Source organism: Sinocyclocheilus anshuiensis, unplaced genomic scaffold, assembly GCF_001515605.1.
Source record: "Sinocyclocheilus anshuiensis isolate Anshui unplaced genomic scaffold, SAMN03320099.WGS_v1.1 scaffold1867, whole genome shotgun sequence".
Taxonomy (NCBI): domain Eukaryota; kingdom Metazoa; phylum Chordata; class Actinopteri; order Cypriniformes; family Cyprinidae; genus Sinocyclocheilus; species Sinocyclocheilus anshuiensis.
Genome location: NW_015548298.1, coordinates 115,440 through 133,621, shown reverse-complemented (window position 1 = coordinate 133,621; position 18,182 = coordinate 115,440). Strand labels below are relative to the sequence as shown.

Genomic DNA, 18,182 nt, shown 5'->3' with positions numbered 1-18,182 from the left:
CCATTCGGATTGCTATCACCTCTGCTGTATATGTGCTATCTGTTATTCTTCCAGTCTTCCTAACTGCAAACTCTATAATCTATTACATATGCTTTTAAATTTATCCCATCCCCCATTTCCTTAATTTTCTCATAGCTTTAAGTCACCTTCAGTATCTGATCTAGTAACCAGGGTGGTATTGATGTATTACAACTACTGGAGCTGGAGCAATACATTTTGATTCTAGGCCAGTTTAATTGAAAATACACCCCTTTAAACTTGTCTGGCTTTTAAGATGTTAAAATGATGACGTGCCATCGGCCTCAAGCGTGTCCGCCATGTTTGTAGTTTTTTATTTGTTTGTGCAATCCACTATGTAGGAATAATGAATGTCTAAACGCGCGGGCAGACTTAGCTGCACTGTACAAGTGGCTATAGCGTTATTAAATTAAATAATTTCGTTCGAACGCTTCGAAACTTATTTTACATTTCGGTTTAAACAAGGAGCTTTGTAGCGCATAAGACCCGGAACTGTAACCGACATGACACTTGAACTTGGTGTATACGGTAATGGGTAGTTCACGTTTGCGCCGAAAGCTATTGTTGCAACAAATTATTTAAACTATAAGCAGCATTTAATGGACATAAAAGGTTAAAAATAATCGCATATCACAAATGACTTTATGCCAATTTGGGAGTGAAAAGACGAAACAATCGCTCGTTAAGAAGCTAACAGTCTCATTGGGTGATAATCGCTCGTGCAGTAGTGCAGTAAAACAGGTAAGAGCCAATATCCAGAACACCCTAAACTGCAAAATACGATTGTCCTGAGCTATTTTCAGTTGGACTATTAAAAAATTCCATAATTTGTGGCAATACTGGCATTATCAGCTACAAACTTTGGGTAGCATGGAAATATTAACACATTAACCCACATTCTGTTGATTTTATACGGATTTAGAGGTGTCGCAGTTAACTACAATGCGTTCATTTGCATTCAAACTTAAGTGTGATCCAACCTAGAGCCTATTTATATATTAGAGCGTCAGTGAGTCTTCTTATAATTCGAACACTGTAATACAAATAGGCTGCTATCTTCGATTAAAACGTTACAGTTTATCACTTACAGTCTATTACAATACATTATGTTAATAAAGGATGTATAATGTGCATTTCTATATTTTAGAAATGGAGTCCCAGCAGGAAGTGAACCCTGTATTCCTGCAGCAGCTCAGAGAGTTGGACATACCTGAGGAGGCAGCCAAACAGGTACAGCACCTCACAAAATACAGCAAACCTGATTACAATTAATTAAACATTTGCAGTTTTGTTTGACTCTACAGTGATTGTTTCTCATAGTAGATATCAAAATATAGTGCACCCATTTTGAGAACTAGAACTGTTTGTAAACTGGATATTACGGTTTGAAATACCTTGATGAGTTTGTTAATTTTGTTATGGTAGCAGAATCGGACATACATAAAAGCTGTTCAAGTTATGTCATGGTTTTTGGAGTGAGAAGCTTTTATTGATCTTTTACAGGCACTCTTGCACACACAGAATGTGTCTGCGGAGGAGGCTGCAATGTATTACTTCAACAAACTAGAGAATGAGGTATATTTCAAGTAGTTTAATGCTACATTAAATACAGCTTTGTGTGTAGGGCATAATGGATATGACAAACCACTGATTTACTTTGATTTAAATAGTGAATAGATTATATACAGAATGTGAGCAAAGAGCACTCCCTTTATAGTCACTGAAGGAAGCCATTACTCACTTGTTTTGTGCTCTCATGAAAACTCCTGTTAATAATCAATGAAGCTGTCTACACTACACCATAAATCTCTTATTTACATTGTCTGTACTTTGTTGGTTTTAATGATAGCATTTGAAAGAAAGTGCACAAGTCTCAGCTCGTGCTGAACAAAATTTTGACATCCTGAGCAAAGTTTGCCAGCGCAGTGACTGATTTTAATTGTGCTCGAATGGCCAATGTATTGTAATAGGAACATTTTGACTCAACAGCGATAGATGTAAATATAGAATGCTGTGTAATTGAGGCAGCCATGATCAGTCAATCAATTTCTTTTTTATTTTTTATTTTTTTTTGCAGGAAGAGGGTGATGAGGACATGATGTTCAAAATGGTGTTTGTTGTAAATATGGAGCTGTCCATGGGTGTGGGGAAGGTAGATATTATTTATTACAATTCCCAGATTTACAATGTACTTAATATAGAAGTGGTTGATACAGAAAGATGAACAAAAGACCGTTATGTTATATCTGATGCATGACTGATCATCAGTTGAAAGGTAATGTGAAACCAATAACAAATCAGTGTTTTCCCTAACATGTCACATTCTGTTCTTGGAACTGACAATTAAATTGCTTAACAAATAAGAAAATAATAATACAAAATTTCTTTGATCTTACTATTCAAAATATTATGTGATATAATTGTTTTGAACAGTATGCAACCTAAACATAGGCCTATGCATAAACAAAGTGTATTTTAGGGTTTTATTACCCATTCAATTTCTCTTCATTGATTAATAAAAACAATCCATCTATAAACATCAACACATTTCCATGTCCTGAATGCAGTTTAATTTCTTAAGTTATTCAAATTTAAAGCAGATATTTTAGTTTGTTTTGTTTGTTTATAATTGATGCTTGTTTTTTGGCCACAGTTATAAACTGTCATCCTGCAAGTCACAATAATAAGAAATTTCCTCATAAATATGGACTAAAATGTCAATAATTAGGAAAAAAAATAAATCTTTATAATTATGATTTGGTATCTCGTAATGAGTCTCTTTCTCATAATAATGATTTAAGATCTCCTAATGAGAAATGCAAGCGTGTTGTGCCTAACAAGCAAACATGAATATGCGCATTGAAAAAAGAGATGCTATATAAATAGTTTTCCAGATATATTCCTTTCAGTATAATTGAGCTCTCATGTGTACAGGTGCTTTTACATACAAGTGTGAAGTGTTCTCTAGCCAAAGAGCTTGCCATGGTGACAAACAATGGTGCCTGCTTATGCTAATAAATAAATCTAACAAAATTACCAATTAAGTAACATGCATTTATTAATTAATTATATGGCATTTATTTTTCCATGCAATGTGTGTGTTCATGTTTTGAGCATATAAAAAGCTAAAAGGTTGTGAATAAAGGCATCTATACAAAGTGCCTTACTTTGTTCTTGTTGTATTTACATGGCTTTGACCAGCGGATGTCGCCAGCGTGAGGATTTTTCAGCACTGAATCGTTTTCTGAAGCAATTGGTTCAGTTTTTTGAAGTTGTCTCCTAACTCTACTTTTTAATCTGATGCATTGTGAATGCATACAATAAGCCATAATTACGGGGAAAATTTGTCAAAATAATCAGAAACTATAAGTAATTATTACGAGAAAGTTTCTCATTATTATGCCTTGCATTGTTTACTCAACTGTCGGAGAAATGGGCATACTGTCAATCTAGCACAACTTTTGCTTTTCAACTAATTTTATATGTTAGAGAACAATGTCTTGTGTATGGTCCCCGGATTTCAATAGATTTGAGATGAGCAGTGTGTCCCTGTAGGTGGCAGCGCAGGTGGGTCATGCTGCAGTGGGTTTGTATCAGGCCTTGCAGGAGAAAAACAGTTGGAGGGAAATGGCCTGGAGATGGGACCATGCTGGGTAAGAGATATCACTGTGACCTTATCCTTCTATTGTTTTAAAAATAAATATTAAACCAAGACGTATAAAAAAAACAAAAAAAATAATTACTAATGAATCAAAATATATACAGTATGTAAACCTAACACACATTTGTGTGTGTGTGTGTGTGTGTTGTGTGTGTGTGCGTGCCTGTTTAGAGCAAAGAAGATTGTGTTACAAGGCACTAACATGGCACACCTTTTGGAGTTGCAGGCTCTTGCTATGAGCCTCAGTCTTCCTACAAAGCTGGTACAGGACGCTGGACACACACAAGTTAGTGGCACATCTATGCAAAGATGCTTTAGCATGGCATTGCAATTATTGTTTTAATATGGCAAATGGTGTGAGGATTGTACAATTTTATAGGTTTTATGTTTACAATATACCTAAAATAGCATATAAAAAATTAGAGACACTATATAAGTTAATGGTTTATAGTTTTATATGCTAATGTATTATACATATTTGACACAAAATTGAAAATCTAAGGAGAGTAAGGCTAATGATACATGGGGCAACTCTTTGGGCAATGTTGCCATCAAAGGGCAACCAGGTGAGACAGGGCCCACGACTGATCTGAAGTATCCAGATAGAAAATTGTTACCCATTCTCAATGGGAAAAGAACATTGCTCAAAAAAAGTTGCTGAAAAAGTTGCACTGTGTCACATCGGCTTAAGACGTTTTAAAGATGTGTGATGAAGCCTGGAAATTAATTTTGGACTGTTTGTGTGTGCAGGTGGAGCCAGGTTCATGCACCGTGCTTGCCATCATAGGAGAAGAGGAGATGGTGAATAATGTCACGGGCAGTCTGAAACTGCTTTGAGGAAACTACCGTAATGCTGAGGAAAACTTTTCAAAAGTGTAGGTTTGTGATGTACCACAGAAAGAACAGGGGTCAGTGTTTCCCCACAGTAGCATGGTTTTCCTCACGATAATGGTGCACTCAGTAATTTTTTGTTAAAATTGTGATGACTTACACTGACACCTAAAAACGTGGATGCATCTTTACACAAAAGCAAACATTTTCTGTTACTGATACCTAGGGGTGGGTTATATACCATTATAATTTTTGTTAATCAGTATAACTATTTGTGTATTGTTTTTATTGTGGTTATGCCAGTTTTTCCTGCAGTTCTGAAACTCAAGTATCACAACAAAAGAAACCATAGTTTACTCCAGTTGTGAATGTGAGTTTGCAATTTGAATTGAATGCAATGTGAAAAGGCAGTGAATCGCAAAATAACGGTCTTTCTATTTAGCTATCATTGCGAGTAGCACACAAAACGCAAAACAAACAACGCAGAATATTCCGATTTACAAACAATACACATACATTACAGCTTTCACTTAATCCTCATGAAAAGTTACTTCACACTGAGTAAATTATCTCAAAAATTGAGATCTTGGAATATATTAAATTAAATTATAAGGGGTAATGGGAATTCTATAGTCACTAAAAGGTTTTCAGTATTGTCATGGAAGGTTATCCGACATGTAAAAGTCATCATACTAAACATACTTAACTTGTATTGTTTATTCATTGCTTGCAGTAAAAACAAGATAAAGATGATGTAATCAATAAAACACTATATATTAAGTTTCATTGCAGTATTAGTGATACAAATCTCAATTTTAGATCTACCATTGCTTGGAAATTGGATTCATAAAGATTCTTAATTTTTAATAAGTAGTTTTCATGAAAACTGTATATTGTGATGTATATTGGTCTTGATAATATTGTTACATTTTTGCTTGTATCACACATCCCTATCAATACCAGTGTAGCATGTAGAAATGCAGAGTAAGCCATGATTTATTACTCAATCAAAATAGGGTAGAAGTTGAATTACTGAGATAAAATTAGTAGAATTTGACTGCCAATGCAACCCACATGAGGTGACTTTTATTAAGCCAATGAAATTACTGTCATCCTCTCATATAAGTGTATGTGATTTAAAACCTTTCTTTTAAATATTACATTTAATTTATTTTGTACAGCTTTTTAATGAAGGAAGAAATTACTGAGTGAACCTGTGGAAAAACACCTACATACAGTAGTTTAACACAACAGGTATGTTTAAATAATTGTATTTTAAAGCTCTTAAGTTACGTGAGAAGACAACTAATTGATATTATCAACAGGTCCCTAAATTTCTATAGAGCTAAAAAAAATCCTTAAAGAGGAGATGCCAGTTAAATAGCAGTGTAAAAATGTATAATGAATTATAATCACATGCAAGTGTTATACTTAATGTGCCTGTAGAACCCAATGTTTTGATGATTGTGAAATCAAATAGCCATTGTCAAAGTATAATGTATAACATGTTTTTTCGTTTTTTTATTGTGGGAATATTTTTTATTGTTTACAATTAAATGTACCCAATCCCTTTGTGATGATAATATCAGCCTGTTTGTAGCTTCACTTCCTTGTCATTTACAGTTCCTGTACTTTTACATCATGGAATATTAAGGTGTTCATTTTATACCCCTCTTCAGAATCTCTGTGGAAGTAGTAAGTTATCTAGGTACTTTTCACCTACTGTTGCTGTGAATTTGGACACATTGTTTCTGGTACTGCAGGGAGGTAGGCATATTTGGACATGGGAAGTGACTTCCTGTTACACTATATGGTTTAAATATGTAGTGGCACATAAGCCAAATTCCAATACTCATCCGTCACTCTTCATCCCGAACACTCCCTCCATGATGGTATTATGTGACCTTATTCATATTACAGAAATTATGTCTCTTATATAGAACAGCAACATTAACCTGGCTGTCTGCCACCACTTAATGCTCATACCACTGTGATGATTGCAAACATAGAGATTGGTCTATATTTTAAATGCATCCATTTAAAAATCCATTAAAAAAAATGCTACTACAATTTCCTTTGTATAAAATGTTAAGTCTGTTATGAGAAATGTGTTGTCCAGATTGACAGCTTTTATTTCTTAATTATTCCTCCATGGACGGCAGCTGCCTACTCGTCTACATTCAAGGCGAGGCGTATGGCATATCAAGCAAGCCTATTTGCACACATAGACATTCATAAACACAGGAAACTGTATCAGCACTAATCCACTCAGCTAGCCATAATATGTAACGGTTATGTAATTGCAACATAATCTGATAACCAAAATGTTGCTGCAGTTATAGTTGTGACATCCATATAAAAGTGAAATTACCACAGTATAACTTTGACAATTACAGTTAGTAAATGTGACATTGCAGATAAATATTTGTTAAGACGGTGATTTTTACTTACTGACTTTTTTTTATAGGTATATATGCTGTAGTCTAACCTAATTTATTTGCTAGAATTTTGTCTGCGAGTGTGGACGATGAATGCTCAAAATTAATTTACTTCATTTATTATTTAGACAAAAAAATTACAATGCAGCAACCGTAATAGAAAGAACTAGTGGCAACACAAACTTGTACATGACATGTGCTCAGTCTTTACTGGCAATTCAAATTTTACACAATTGTGTAAATGTATGTACATGGCTTAAACTTTTTAAATGTCTCAAAATATAATAAAACACAACCACTTTCTGCTTATTCAAAATAATGTGATTTAATTGTTTTCAATAATATGCAACATCTCAAAATTTATGTTTTAGGTTATTGAAACTCTTGTACATAGACAAGCTTGTAATACCTTAAATATATTTGCTCATTTCATTTTAATAGCTTAAAAGATATATAATGGTTAACTGCTTTATTATAATATAAGCTTCACCAAAATGTACTGAGAAACATTTATTTAACAAGAGAATCTCTGTCCCATGCAGACATGGCGGTTAAACTACTAAATATACTTTTTTATTTTTAAACTAAAAGACAAAATTAAAGAGAGATGTTATGTCAGTTGATGTCCTTAAGTTGTCTTCTATTGTACTGATTTGGACTTTTAGATAGAACGTAGGAACAAAGAAAAAATACCCATCAAATAAATATAAAGTGATAAAATAAATATAAAATATATATACATATATAGGAATATATGTATTCATATATATATAGAGAGAGAGAGAGAGAGAGAGAGAGAGAGAGAGAGAGGAATACAATTATACAACATTTACAATATTAAGAAATATATTTACATAAATGTATTTTACATTCTGAATAACACGCGTACGGATGCCCGTCCTCTTCAGTTGCGCACGCAGCCGCATAATTCAGTCGGGGGCACATGCAGTTACATTACATTTTCCAGATCCATAACAATAAAAATATCAGCCTATGCGTATATTAAACCTAGTCCAAAGGTCATATAAAAGTAAATGTACTTTAATGTGTTTCATTAAAATTAAGTAATGAGTAATGCAAGTACGCTTTTGTCGAGTCGCTGTTCAACACCGCCGGGACGGCCTTCCTTTGTTAACTTCTAAAATATACTATATTGGAATTACCGCTTCAAGTGTACATACATATTTCAACAATCCTTAGGCAATTGTTCTTAAAACAAACGTTTTATCATCTGACGTAAAAAGGCAACGAAAAATCGCATTTAAAACCTTTACGGTAAGTTATTTAATATGGTTTGTTGGTCTTCTAAGCGTGGTTTATAATTTTGGCCCATGTTTGGTCTCCCTTGCCTTCCTCGTTTTAAAATCAAGCACCACAGTTCGCCAACTGAGTTAATATTTCGGATAGAATGAAATCCTGTACCAAATCAAACGTTCAGTCCAATCCTGGATCCCTCATATATTCCTCCTCACAGTATGAGTATTGTTGACGCTCTAGTATCGCGCTCCCTGCGATAGCGCCCAGGAGACCCCGTGCTGCTACAGCTGTATACCAGAACACTGTTATTCCCTTTTACACGGATAAAAGAAAAAATAATTCCTTATATGAAAGACCATTGAACTCCACGGCGTGTGTACTTAGTAAAACAACATCTTTCCACAAATCCTCGGTCCCTTCTTTTGAGAGTATCCATTTTAACTAGCTGTTAGTCTTCCAAACTTACAACTCCTGCAGCCTCTCAACGCCACCTCACGCTGCAAAATGCTGAATAGAGAAGTGAGCCACCTCCAAATAACAAGGCTCTGCCTCTTTTCTGTCTACGACAACAGTTAGCTACGCAGTGATCCAACGGCATATGCGCGTTCCTGTTTGTAACAGCGATTGACACATTTCTGCCCTATAGCATACCAGAGGGCGCGAGCTAGAGCTAAAAGTCCGCCCTCCTAATGAACCCCTGCCCCGCTGTGGAGGAAACCCTGTATTATGGTTGTGTGTAGGCTTCGCTGGGAGCCGCGGTCGATGCCGGTGTAGAGAGGGGGATGGGCAATACTGCAAATGTAAAGGACATGAGATTGAATCACAGTCTTGAATCACCAAGTGCTGTACATACCCATATAAATACCGACTATTATTTTGTAAAATAACATTGTATATTAATGTATTCTTTAGCAACTCAACGTGAACATTTGAAGACCGCACAGTGTCTTAAATGGGAGAAAATGTGAAACTTTCAACTCTTGCGTAAGGGACACTGAGAAGTTTGGAAGATAGCCTGAGAGCCTCGCGGTGTACAGTTCACAGGAAACACCGAGGTTGCAAGAAAAGGCCTGCTGTTCTGCCTCGCATCGATGTTGGATTAAAAAAAAACACACTAAATACCTGTAATAAGCATTTGAATTTCAATTACGCTGGAAGGACGCTGTAGGTAAGGCATTTTGGTATTTCCACGAAGGTTTTGATTGCAATAGCTTATGTTTTTTTATCATCTAACGTTAGGTAAAGTTGATGCAGAAGTTGGGAGCTCAGTTTATCAGTCCTTGCTTATCAACACGCATTGTAGCTTTTCTGTTTCAACTGTTCTTGGTTGATTGTTTCTGCTGTCACGTTAATGAATCAAATCAAATAATTTTAATGATGTAACACTGTGTTGGTTGATCTGCATGTTAGCTTGATGTAGCCATAATCACAATCACACTTTGCCAAGAACCTCGTGCTAAGAACTGTTTTTTTTTCGCTGTAAACATTCAGTGATCGGCCTACTGTTATGCTGGCTGTCTTATGGTTTGCACACTTATCACGTTCACATCATTCGTGCCCCTTAACATAATAAATGATCTATCAAAGTGAGCAAAGGTATCATTTTAGTTAGCCGTTAGCTTAGCCGAGAGAGGCTGTCTTAAAAGCTAGCACGGTTTAAAGTAACTTAATGCATTAAAACGCTAAAAATCGTTCTTCGCCAGTGATCTTAATTTGAAAATAATAGGAGAAACAAATGATACGGGTTTTGTGGCAGAAACTGTGACTCAGGGCATTTTAATGTTAGTTTACTTGTTCTTGTGTTAACCAAGTTTCTATGTGAAAACAGACATGGCACAGTTTGTATTTACAACATCCGTGCTTGTCAGAATCGAATTTTATCAACTGCATTTTCAGAGAACATAGGGTATGGTGTATGAAGGTGCTTAACTGTATGGCTTGGCTTCGTTTAACTTTATGTAGGCACTTTGTTGGACTTACAAAGTGGATTTATTTTTTGTCTGTTCTAAAAGAAGATAGTTTGTCGGGATAAGCAGATATCCTGTTGAGCAGTGCCCTCTGCTCTGATATGTATCTGTTTTTGATATAGACTGCTTTCATCTCGTTGACTATGAGAAAACTTTATGATGTGTTTAGAATTTCTTGATCTGGTATGTGTTTTCTTTTGGAAGCGAAAATAATGCGAACCCCGAGAACCGTGACTTGCTTTTTTCTCATTCTTCACATCCGCCTCCCCATCAACCAACCCCCAACTCCATCCATGAGAAATGGGTGGTATTTCTAAGGGGAACTCGCCTTTCCTTTTTTAGCCTCCATTTTTATTTCAACAACAAGTGAGTGGAAACGACAAGGAAGAGAAGGCAACCGAGAGCGAGTGGAACTCGACATGATTCGCTCACGTTACTGCGGATAGCGCATATATATATATATATGTGTGTGTGTGTGTGTGTGTGACAAAACGCTGTAAACGAAAACGCTGCAAAGAATTAACATTTGTTGTTCGGGTAAAATGAACCGCGAGGAAACGCCTGCTGTTGTGGCAAGGCCGCGTACTCCATACTGAGGGTTACTTTTACGTATACACACATTACATTATTTTAGAGGTCCTCTGGCAGCATACTGTCCTGTCTGTTCGTTGATAAATTTGATATCTTCAGGACCCGAAACAAAGACTGTCCATAACTGTGCCTGATAGGATTCACACATTCTTGAACTGGTATCCACCTGCTATTTACATAGACTGGGTCAGATAATACACGATTGTAGTGTAAACTGTTAAACTATTTGTATAAGAATAGTGTTTGGGGGGAAACTGTTGGACATGTCTTATTTTGTTGTAAAAAATTATGACTGGCCATGTACATAAACATTTTTATGCTTAAAAACAGTCAAACAGCTGTGTGTGTGTTTGTTTGGAAGACCTCAGAAAGGAAATGTCTTTTTTTTGTAGTTCTTGAAGAGCTTGCTGGCAACTGCAAGCATATGATTGGGCCAGTCCGACATTTTCCTAGTATGTTTTCAGGTTTTATTTTCGTCCGCCTTGAACTATGTGAAACCTGATCTTTCTGTGACTCCCAACTTGTTATCTAAAATCAATGTGTGTCTTTGTCCAGAGACAAAGGACAAGCTTAGAAAGTCGAAACTTTTTTTTAAGTTTAGCATGTATGAAAATAGTTTAAATGCACTGAAGCGTTTTAGTATCAAAATGTAGAAAGTGGTGGAGTTTTAACTGAATGTTAATTCAGCGAAACTGTACCACAAATCAAGACATAATGGCAAATATGCAAAGCATTTTTTATCACAACTGTTTATATATATTTTATATATTATATAACTGTTATATAATTGTATTAATAATACAATTATAATTATTAATTATAATTGTATTATAATTATATGATAATTATTACAATAATAAATATGTAATTATATAAATGTTATATAATATTATATAACTTAAAGCATGTCAACATATTCTGTTACACCAAATACACAAAATAATGATCTTTAAAAAAGCATCATATGACCCCTTTAAAATGGCTTTTAGTAGCATAAACAATGTTTTCTTATTGAAAGGCAGCTGAATATAATGTGGTATCCATACACACTTTGCCAGTTAAGGTTATTTTGCCTCGTTTCTGTGAGCCCTGTGCAGCCATTTTAGCTCCTGTACAGTTTTTTCCTCCGGTATTTAGAAAGGGTGGATCAGTCATCTTGAAAACAAGCTGGCAGAGAGAATGTAGTTAAATAAAATACCATTCACATTTGTCTCTGGTGATACAGTCACAAATGGTCAGCAATGTTTATAGATGTAGAAGGGTTCATGTTTTTGTTATTGAATCATTGAAAATTATATAATGCAGCCACAGTGAATCCAATTTGTGTTGTGTTGTGAATCCAATTTGTCCAATTTGTGTTGATGTGTCCCAGACAACAGAGGATGACCCCCTACTCACCTTTTTTGCCTTTGCGTAAAAAAAGCCTTTTTAACTTTGTTGGGTACACGTGGTTTAAAAAATTGTCATCCTATTGCATTGGAAAATTACATTTGCACTGTATATATGCCTAATAGGGATGTAACGATTCACTCAACTCACGATTCGATTCACGATTTTGATTTCATGATTCGATTCGATTCACGATTATTATTATTTATTTTTTTTACATGAGATTTAAGACAAATGATAAATTAAATGTGTCCTTTTATTATTGCTTGGACAAAATGCTGCACATTTCTTTGTGAAATTGAAATATAACACTATAATAATATACTAATATAGCACTTGCATATTATTGCTCTTTTGTTGGTTTTGATTGCTTCTATTGGCCTAAGTCGTTTGGACAAAAGTGTCTGCTAAATGACAAAATTTAAATATAATGTAAATGTAATAGGGATGTAACGATTAACTGCGAGCCGGTTGAAAATTGATTCAAATATGTGACGATTCAAATCGGTTGAGATGCTAAACAAATCGCGATTCATTTAGGGGTAGGAGTTTATATGAATGTATGTCTGAGGGGAACTTACTGTCTTTAGAAAAGTTTAGATGGTATTTTTCCTTTTCATCTTGCCTCTGTATAATGCATATTAAAGTTCATAAGTCACGATCCAAACAAAGATGCTAAATACATGTTATTTAGATTGCAATTAGATTGTATAATTTCGAAATTTGAAGCAAAAACAGAATGGTTTGACTTCAGTTTTGTGAAACTATACATAAAAATATCTGCATGAAACAGAAACAGCAGATGAGCTGAACGAGACGCAGATTCACGCTCTGCCAGCAGGTGGCGCTTAAAGTGTTTCCTTGGTTTCGGCTGTAAACACAGCAGCGCTGCACATATGAACTTTAATATGCTTTATACAGAGTAGGGCTGCACGATAAATCGCATGCGATTCAACCGATTTGAATCGTCACATATTTGAATCGATTTTCAACCGGCTTGCGGTTAATCGTTACATCCCTAATGCCTAAACATGATGTCATCATGGGGATGGAATATTTCCAGTATTCCTGATATCAAGGTATTTCCTGCATTAACAATTTTTAGCCTATGCCAAATTTAGTCATGCTCTCATGTTTGGTTTTGTGAATTCATATGGCTTGCTTGCTTTTTTGTGTTTTCCTGTTATTACAAAGCAGCTGACTAGTGGTCAATGGATGTAAGAGCCAATATTATCTTCCAGGTGAGCTAGACTTTGTGCTGTCAAAGAAAGTGAAATTGAGTTTTCACAAAAAGCAAAATTTAATTTTCACAAAATGTAACAAGCACAGTTTTTTAAAATTAAATATGACATAAGTGTGGTACTTTTTTCCCTTCTCAGCGCATAACTTACATTTTACACTTGTGTGAGGGATCCATTGATGCCAATTACTGGTATCAGGGGCCGTTTACACAACAACGTTTTCAGCCAAAAACAGGAAACTTTTTATGCGTTTTGACTGTTTGTTTACACGACAATGGCATTTTGGGGACTGAAAACGCATATTTTTAAAAATGGGTTTCAAAGTGCAAGTTTTTGAAAACGGCACAGTTATTGTTTCCGTGTAAACACCCAATACGGGAATCTTCGAGACCAAACGCGATTTCAGCACGTCTCCACAGTAAAAAAAAACAAGCCTTTCCTAGCAACGACAACTGCGCTAAACACTGAGACAAGAAATAAATACACTTACAAGCTGCTTTTAACTTCTGCTGATTGACTGCTTCTCACAAAGAGTATTTCTTTACACTGTTTTGCTGGCGCTTGAAAACACTTTCCGGTTTATCACAACAAATGGCCAAGCAAAGCGCACAACACTGACAAGATATGCGATACAGTACGAGACCAAACGCGATTATATCATAATTATATACATCATATAATCCTCACTTCCCTACAGGTACTGTTTACTAACAAGGTGACAGCGCCAACTACTGGCCTGGCATACGTAATACAGCGTTTTTGGCCATTTTCGCGGATATGTGTAAACGCAAATCGTTTTGAAAATGTTGTCGTGTATACGTGAAACTTTTTAAAAACGCAAGGGAAAAACTTTTCAGTTTTTTACTACACCATTGTCGTGTAAACATAGCCTCAGTATCATATTCTGCACATGTACTCGTTCTCGTTAAAATACTTCGTTACCACAAACCGATACCACACGGTTTGTGTACAGTGTTTGTGTCTAGACAAAGAAACAGACAATAGAACAAACAAAGAGAAGAATGGAGATATCAGATTAAGGATGTCTATGAAGTAAATATATATCTAATTAATAGAATATTAAACATAAATTCATTAGAGGTGCTCCGATCACGATTTTTGAGGCCGATTGCCGATCACGAAAAGCAGTATCTGCCGATACCGATCTTTTTGAAGCCTTCTTTTTATCATTTATATCTATTTATAGTGATACTCCAATCAGGATTTTAGACATTTATTCAGGGCCTGTATTTCATGTTTGAAAATGGGGGGAATTCTCCTCTTAGGTGACTCTTGTAAGAGGGGAAGCAGTACGGACTGTGCTTTCACACAGGAGTCTGCTACTGATCCATGGCTGATTACCACAAACACAACATTTATCCATTATTTTCATTTCAAATCCAAACATTGTCACTGAAAATGCTTTTTCAGCATTGCAATTCTTTTTTTACACAGTACAGTAATACAATCTTTCACAGACATATCTAAACACAATAAATATAAGCAACACATTATTCAATGCTTTTTACTTTTGCATTTACTTATATATTAAGTTGCTCAAGCAAGTGGCAAAACATTTAAACTACTTTTCTTACGTTATCACAAACTTACCATTGACAGAAATAGTTAGCTCTACTGCCTTTCCTTTTGCATTGAAATCTTTATTACAAGCAATCCTGCGGCTCATAAAGAACTTTGCTTTCCTACCTCCACGAGTGCCATCTATTATTGCCTTGTTTATCTAAAAGTGCTCTTTTCCTTTAAATCTAGCCAAAAAGCCATACGTGTTGACTGTGAAACACAGTAGACTTTAATAATAATCATTTATGGTGTAATTACTACATTTTCGTGTTAATCCATGTTCCTATTTACTGCAAAAAATGCGCTGTTACTTTAATTCAGCGCTTGCAGCGCAGCAAAAATAGACTCGGTGCGAAACGATCGCTGCAGACGCAACGCTACTGGAACGCACTGCCGGACAGCAAACGTGTGTGCAGTGTGCACGCTTTATTAATCTGTTAACATGAGCGTGGAAAAAATACGCACTGCATACGCACTGCAAACGGAGTAATGTGAACCTGGCATTACGTGTGTGCGCTGCGAGTGTGCATGAACGCACAGTCTCCAGGAGAATGCACGAGCACTGAATGGTTAAACACTGGCAAGAATTAAAAAAGTAATGCAATTTATAAACTTTAGTGACTATGTGAGTCGTGACACTGCCTCGATTGCGCAAGTGACAATTCCTGTGTCAACTGTGCAGCGTGCAACTCGCTTATAGACAGACGCGATGTGATTTGATTTGAAGACATTTGCGTATTTTGAGAGAGAGTGCATGCGGTGATTCACTCACGCTGTTTGTACGCCTCACACAAGGTTTTCAAATTACTTTATAAGGTGTTTAATTAAGAAATATGAAGGTGAGTACCTCACCTTCAGCATTATAATTATTTCACCCGCGCCGGACAGAGACTGAGACGGTGCCGCTGCATGTCGTGCCAAACTTCTCACGGCAGGCGCGTCATCAGCTTGAGATCGTTTTTTTTTTAGATCGGCCTTTTTAGAGACCGCCGATCAAACATCCCAAAGCGATTATCGGCCGATAGTGATCAGTAGCTGATCAATCGGAGCACCCCTAATATTCATACATCATGTATAGCTGCAGTGTGTGAGCTGATAAGTCAAGCAACACTGAGTAGATGAGCAAGCCGAGACAGACGGCTTTTCTCACAGACATTGCTGAAAAGTTTGTTGTTTGGTCAGATATGTCAATAACAAAGAAAGCAAAAGGATGCACATATTAATAACATTACTTGATGGTAAAGAGAGAGAGAAGTGTGTATTTCTGTTGAATTATTTTCAGTGCTGATTGCTCACTTAGCACATGTCATATTAATTAAAACATTTATATGTAAGAAAAAAACATTAGCTGTTATGTATAAACAGTGGTTCTCTAAATTATTAATGGGAATCATAATGTGATTACTGTAGGGCTGCCAATGACTATTTTTATTTCGATTAATTTATAGATTACTCGATTAATCTAAATGATTAATTTCCCACAAAAAAAATCTATTTTACTTAAGAATATTTTATTAAACTATATTTCATTAAACCAAATGAAATCCAAAAGTAAAAAAGTAAAGTGCAACATACAGTGCAAGAAGCAAGTGTCCATCTCATAGTCCAAATCACTGAAATCAAAGTTCAGTATTATAGTGTAAGAATGACAACATATTCACGTGTTCTAGTCCAGTGGTTCTCAAACTTTTTACAGTGGCGTACCCCCTGGGGCATTTAACATTCTTCTGCGTACCCCCTCTCTTCCACTTAGACCGCAGTCACACCTTTTCTGTTAAAGGACAATATTTGCACCCTTAAATTGATTTACAGGTGCATTAGAGAGTTTAAATCGATCTCAATGTACAGTGCGTGTCAATATTTGCTCTTCATGCTATATTAAGTGACGATCTACTTTAAAGATACATTGAACAGCAGGGCGATTTGCTAAAGCAGCATATTCAGTGGCCATTCTATCACATGCATGCTGCTTGTGTGGATGCAGTCAGTTTTGACCGCAAAAAATGAGGTAAGCTGATTGGATATCATGTATTTGATGGTTTACAGCACCCCCATTTTCCTGTTTTTACATTAGAAGCGGAATTTTGCTTGTCAGAAATACGTTCGGTTTTAATGTTGCTTCAAGTTGGGGTATTAAATGAATGCCAAAAATTTAGAATTTTGTTCGCGTACCCCCCACCGTCATCTCACGTACCCCAGTTTGAGAACCACTGTTCTAGTCTACTAATAATACAATTATAATCAAAAAACACTTTTTAAATTAGTATTTACAAGAAATATTATTTACCATAATTCATTTAGGAGAAAAATGTAAATGTGCAGTATTTCTGAATTTTATTTATTTTTTTTTTAAATAAAATCAATTAATTGGAGATGCTTTTGATTATTAAAATTTGATGTAACCATTAAAATGGAATCCAGAAAATAATGGAAAACAGAATTTGGTAAAGATAAAACTGTAAAACTCAATTAATTAGACAGGCTTTTTGATTAATAAAATGTAATTTAACCATTGAAACAGAGTATATAAAAATGAAAATGGAAATAACTGAATTTGGAAATAAAACGAATTTCATAGTGCCCTATAATTATAATTAATTTTTTTGTGGTAATAAAAATAGATGTAAGTGAACAATAGCCTTTAAAATTACTTAAATACATATATAATAGCAACGAGGCAATAATAATTAGTTCAAATAAAGTATCAAAAGCAAGAAATCATATGGTTTTATTGAACAAAATTGTTAAAATACATAATTTATTATAAACAATAGAGCTAATGTACATTACGCATTACAACAAAGTAGTCATGGGATGATAACCGGTTTCAAGGTATACCGCGGTTTGGAAAAGTCACGGTTTCAAAACCACTAAAATTTTCCGTTATACCGTTCCTGCGGTATGCGCAGTTTTTTTACGTGTCGTCAAAGAGGACTCCTGGAGGGAGAGGGACTGCAGGACTCCCTCAGTTGTGTGCAGCGAAGAGCGTAGCGAGTCACACGACCCCTCCCCCTCCGGTTGGTGCGAGCGGAGTCACCTGTGTATAGGATGGCCGAAGGAGATGAATCCCTGGAACTTTTTACCCCGTCGAAAAAGATGAAGTCTGTCGTATGGGAATTTTTCGTGTAACGTAGACTAACCATGTTCCGTACACAATGATGTTTTAGCGCCGATCGCTAAATAAATACTTCCAAGTCGAACATAAACT

The 18,182-nt window shown here is 35.6% G+C and overlaps 2 protein-coding genes across 2 annotated transcripts in view; both read left to right on the top strand.

Annotated features, from left to right (window-relative positions):
• Positions 1-427: 427 nt before the first annotated feature.
• Positions 428-6,098, top strand: LOC107656120 (probable peptidyl-tRNA hydrolase 2). Its single transcript, XM_016443829.1, has 7 exons — positions 428-759; positions 1,166-1,248; positions 1,522-1,593; positions 2,096-2,170; positions 3,574-3,671; positions 3,851-3,965; positions 4,430-6,098. The coding sequence occupies exons 2-7, from the start codon at positions 1,168-1,170 to the stop codon at positions 4,514-4,516; spliced, it is 528 nt and encodes a 175-aa protein (XP_016299315.1). The 5' UTR covers positions 428-759; positions 1,166-1,167; the 3' UTR covers positions 4,517-6,098.
• A 2,820-nt stretch (positions 6,099-8,918) lies between these two features.
• The window catches only part of setd5 (SET domain containing 5), a 57,968-nt gene continuing 48,704 nt past the window's right edge, over positions 8,919-18,182 (top strand). Inside the window, exons 1-2 of the mRNA XM_016443828.1 lie at positions 8,919-9,005; positions 9,118-9,373. The gene's annotated coding sequence lies outside the window, so the exon portion shown is untranslated. The remainder of the gene's footprint in view (positions 9,006-9,117; positions 9,374-18,182) is intronic.

Bases quoted from the DNA above. Each gene is read 5' to 3' on its own strand.
- LOC107656120 (XM_016443829.1), top strand. From the start codon at position 1,168: ATGGAGTCCCAGCAGGAAGTGAACCCTGTATTCCTGCAGCAGCTCAGA. The intron at 1,249-1,521 runs GTACAGCACCTC...GATCTTTTACAG, and splicing joins CTGAGGAGGCAGCCAAACAG to GCACTCTTGCACACACAGAA. The intron at 2,171-3,573 runs GTAGATATTATT...GTGTCCCTGTAG, and splicing joins TGTCCATGGGTGTGGGGAAG to GTGGCAGCGCAGGTGGGTCA.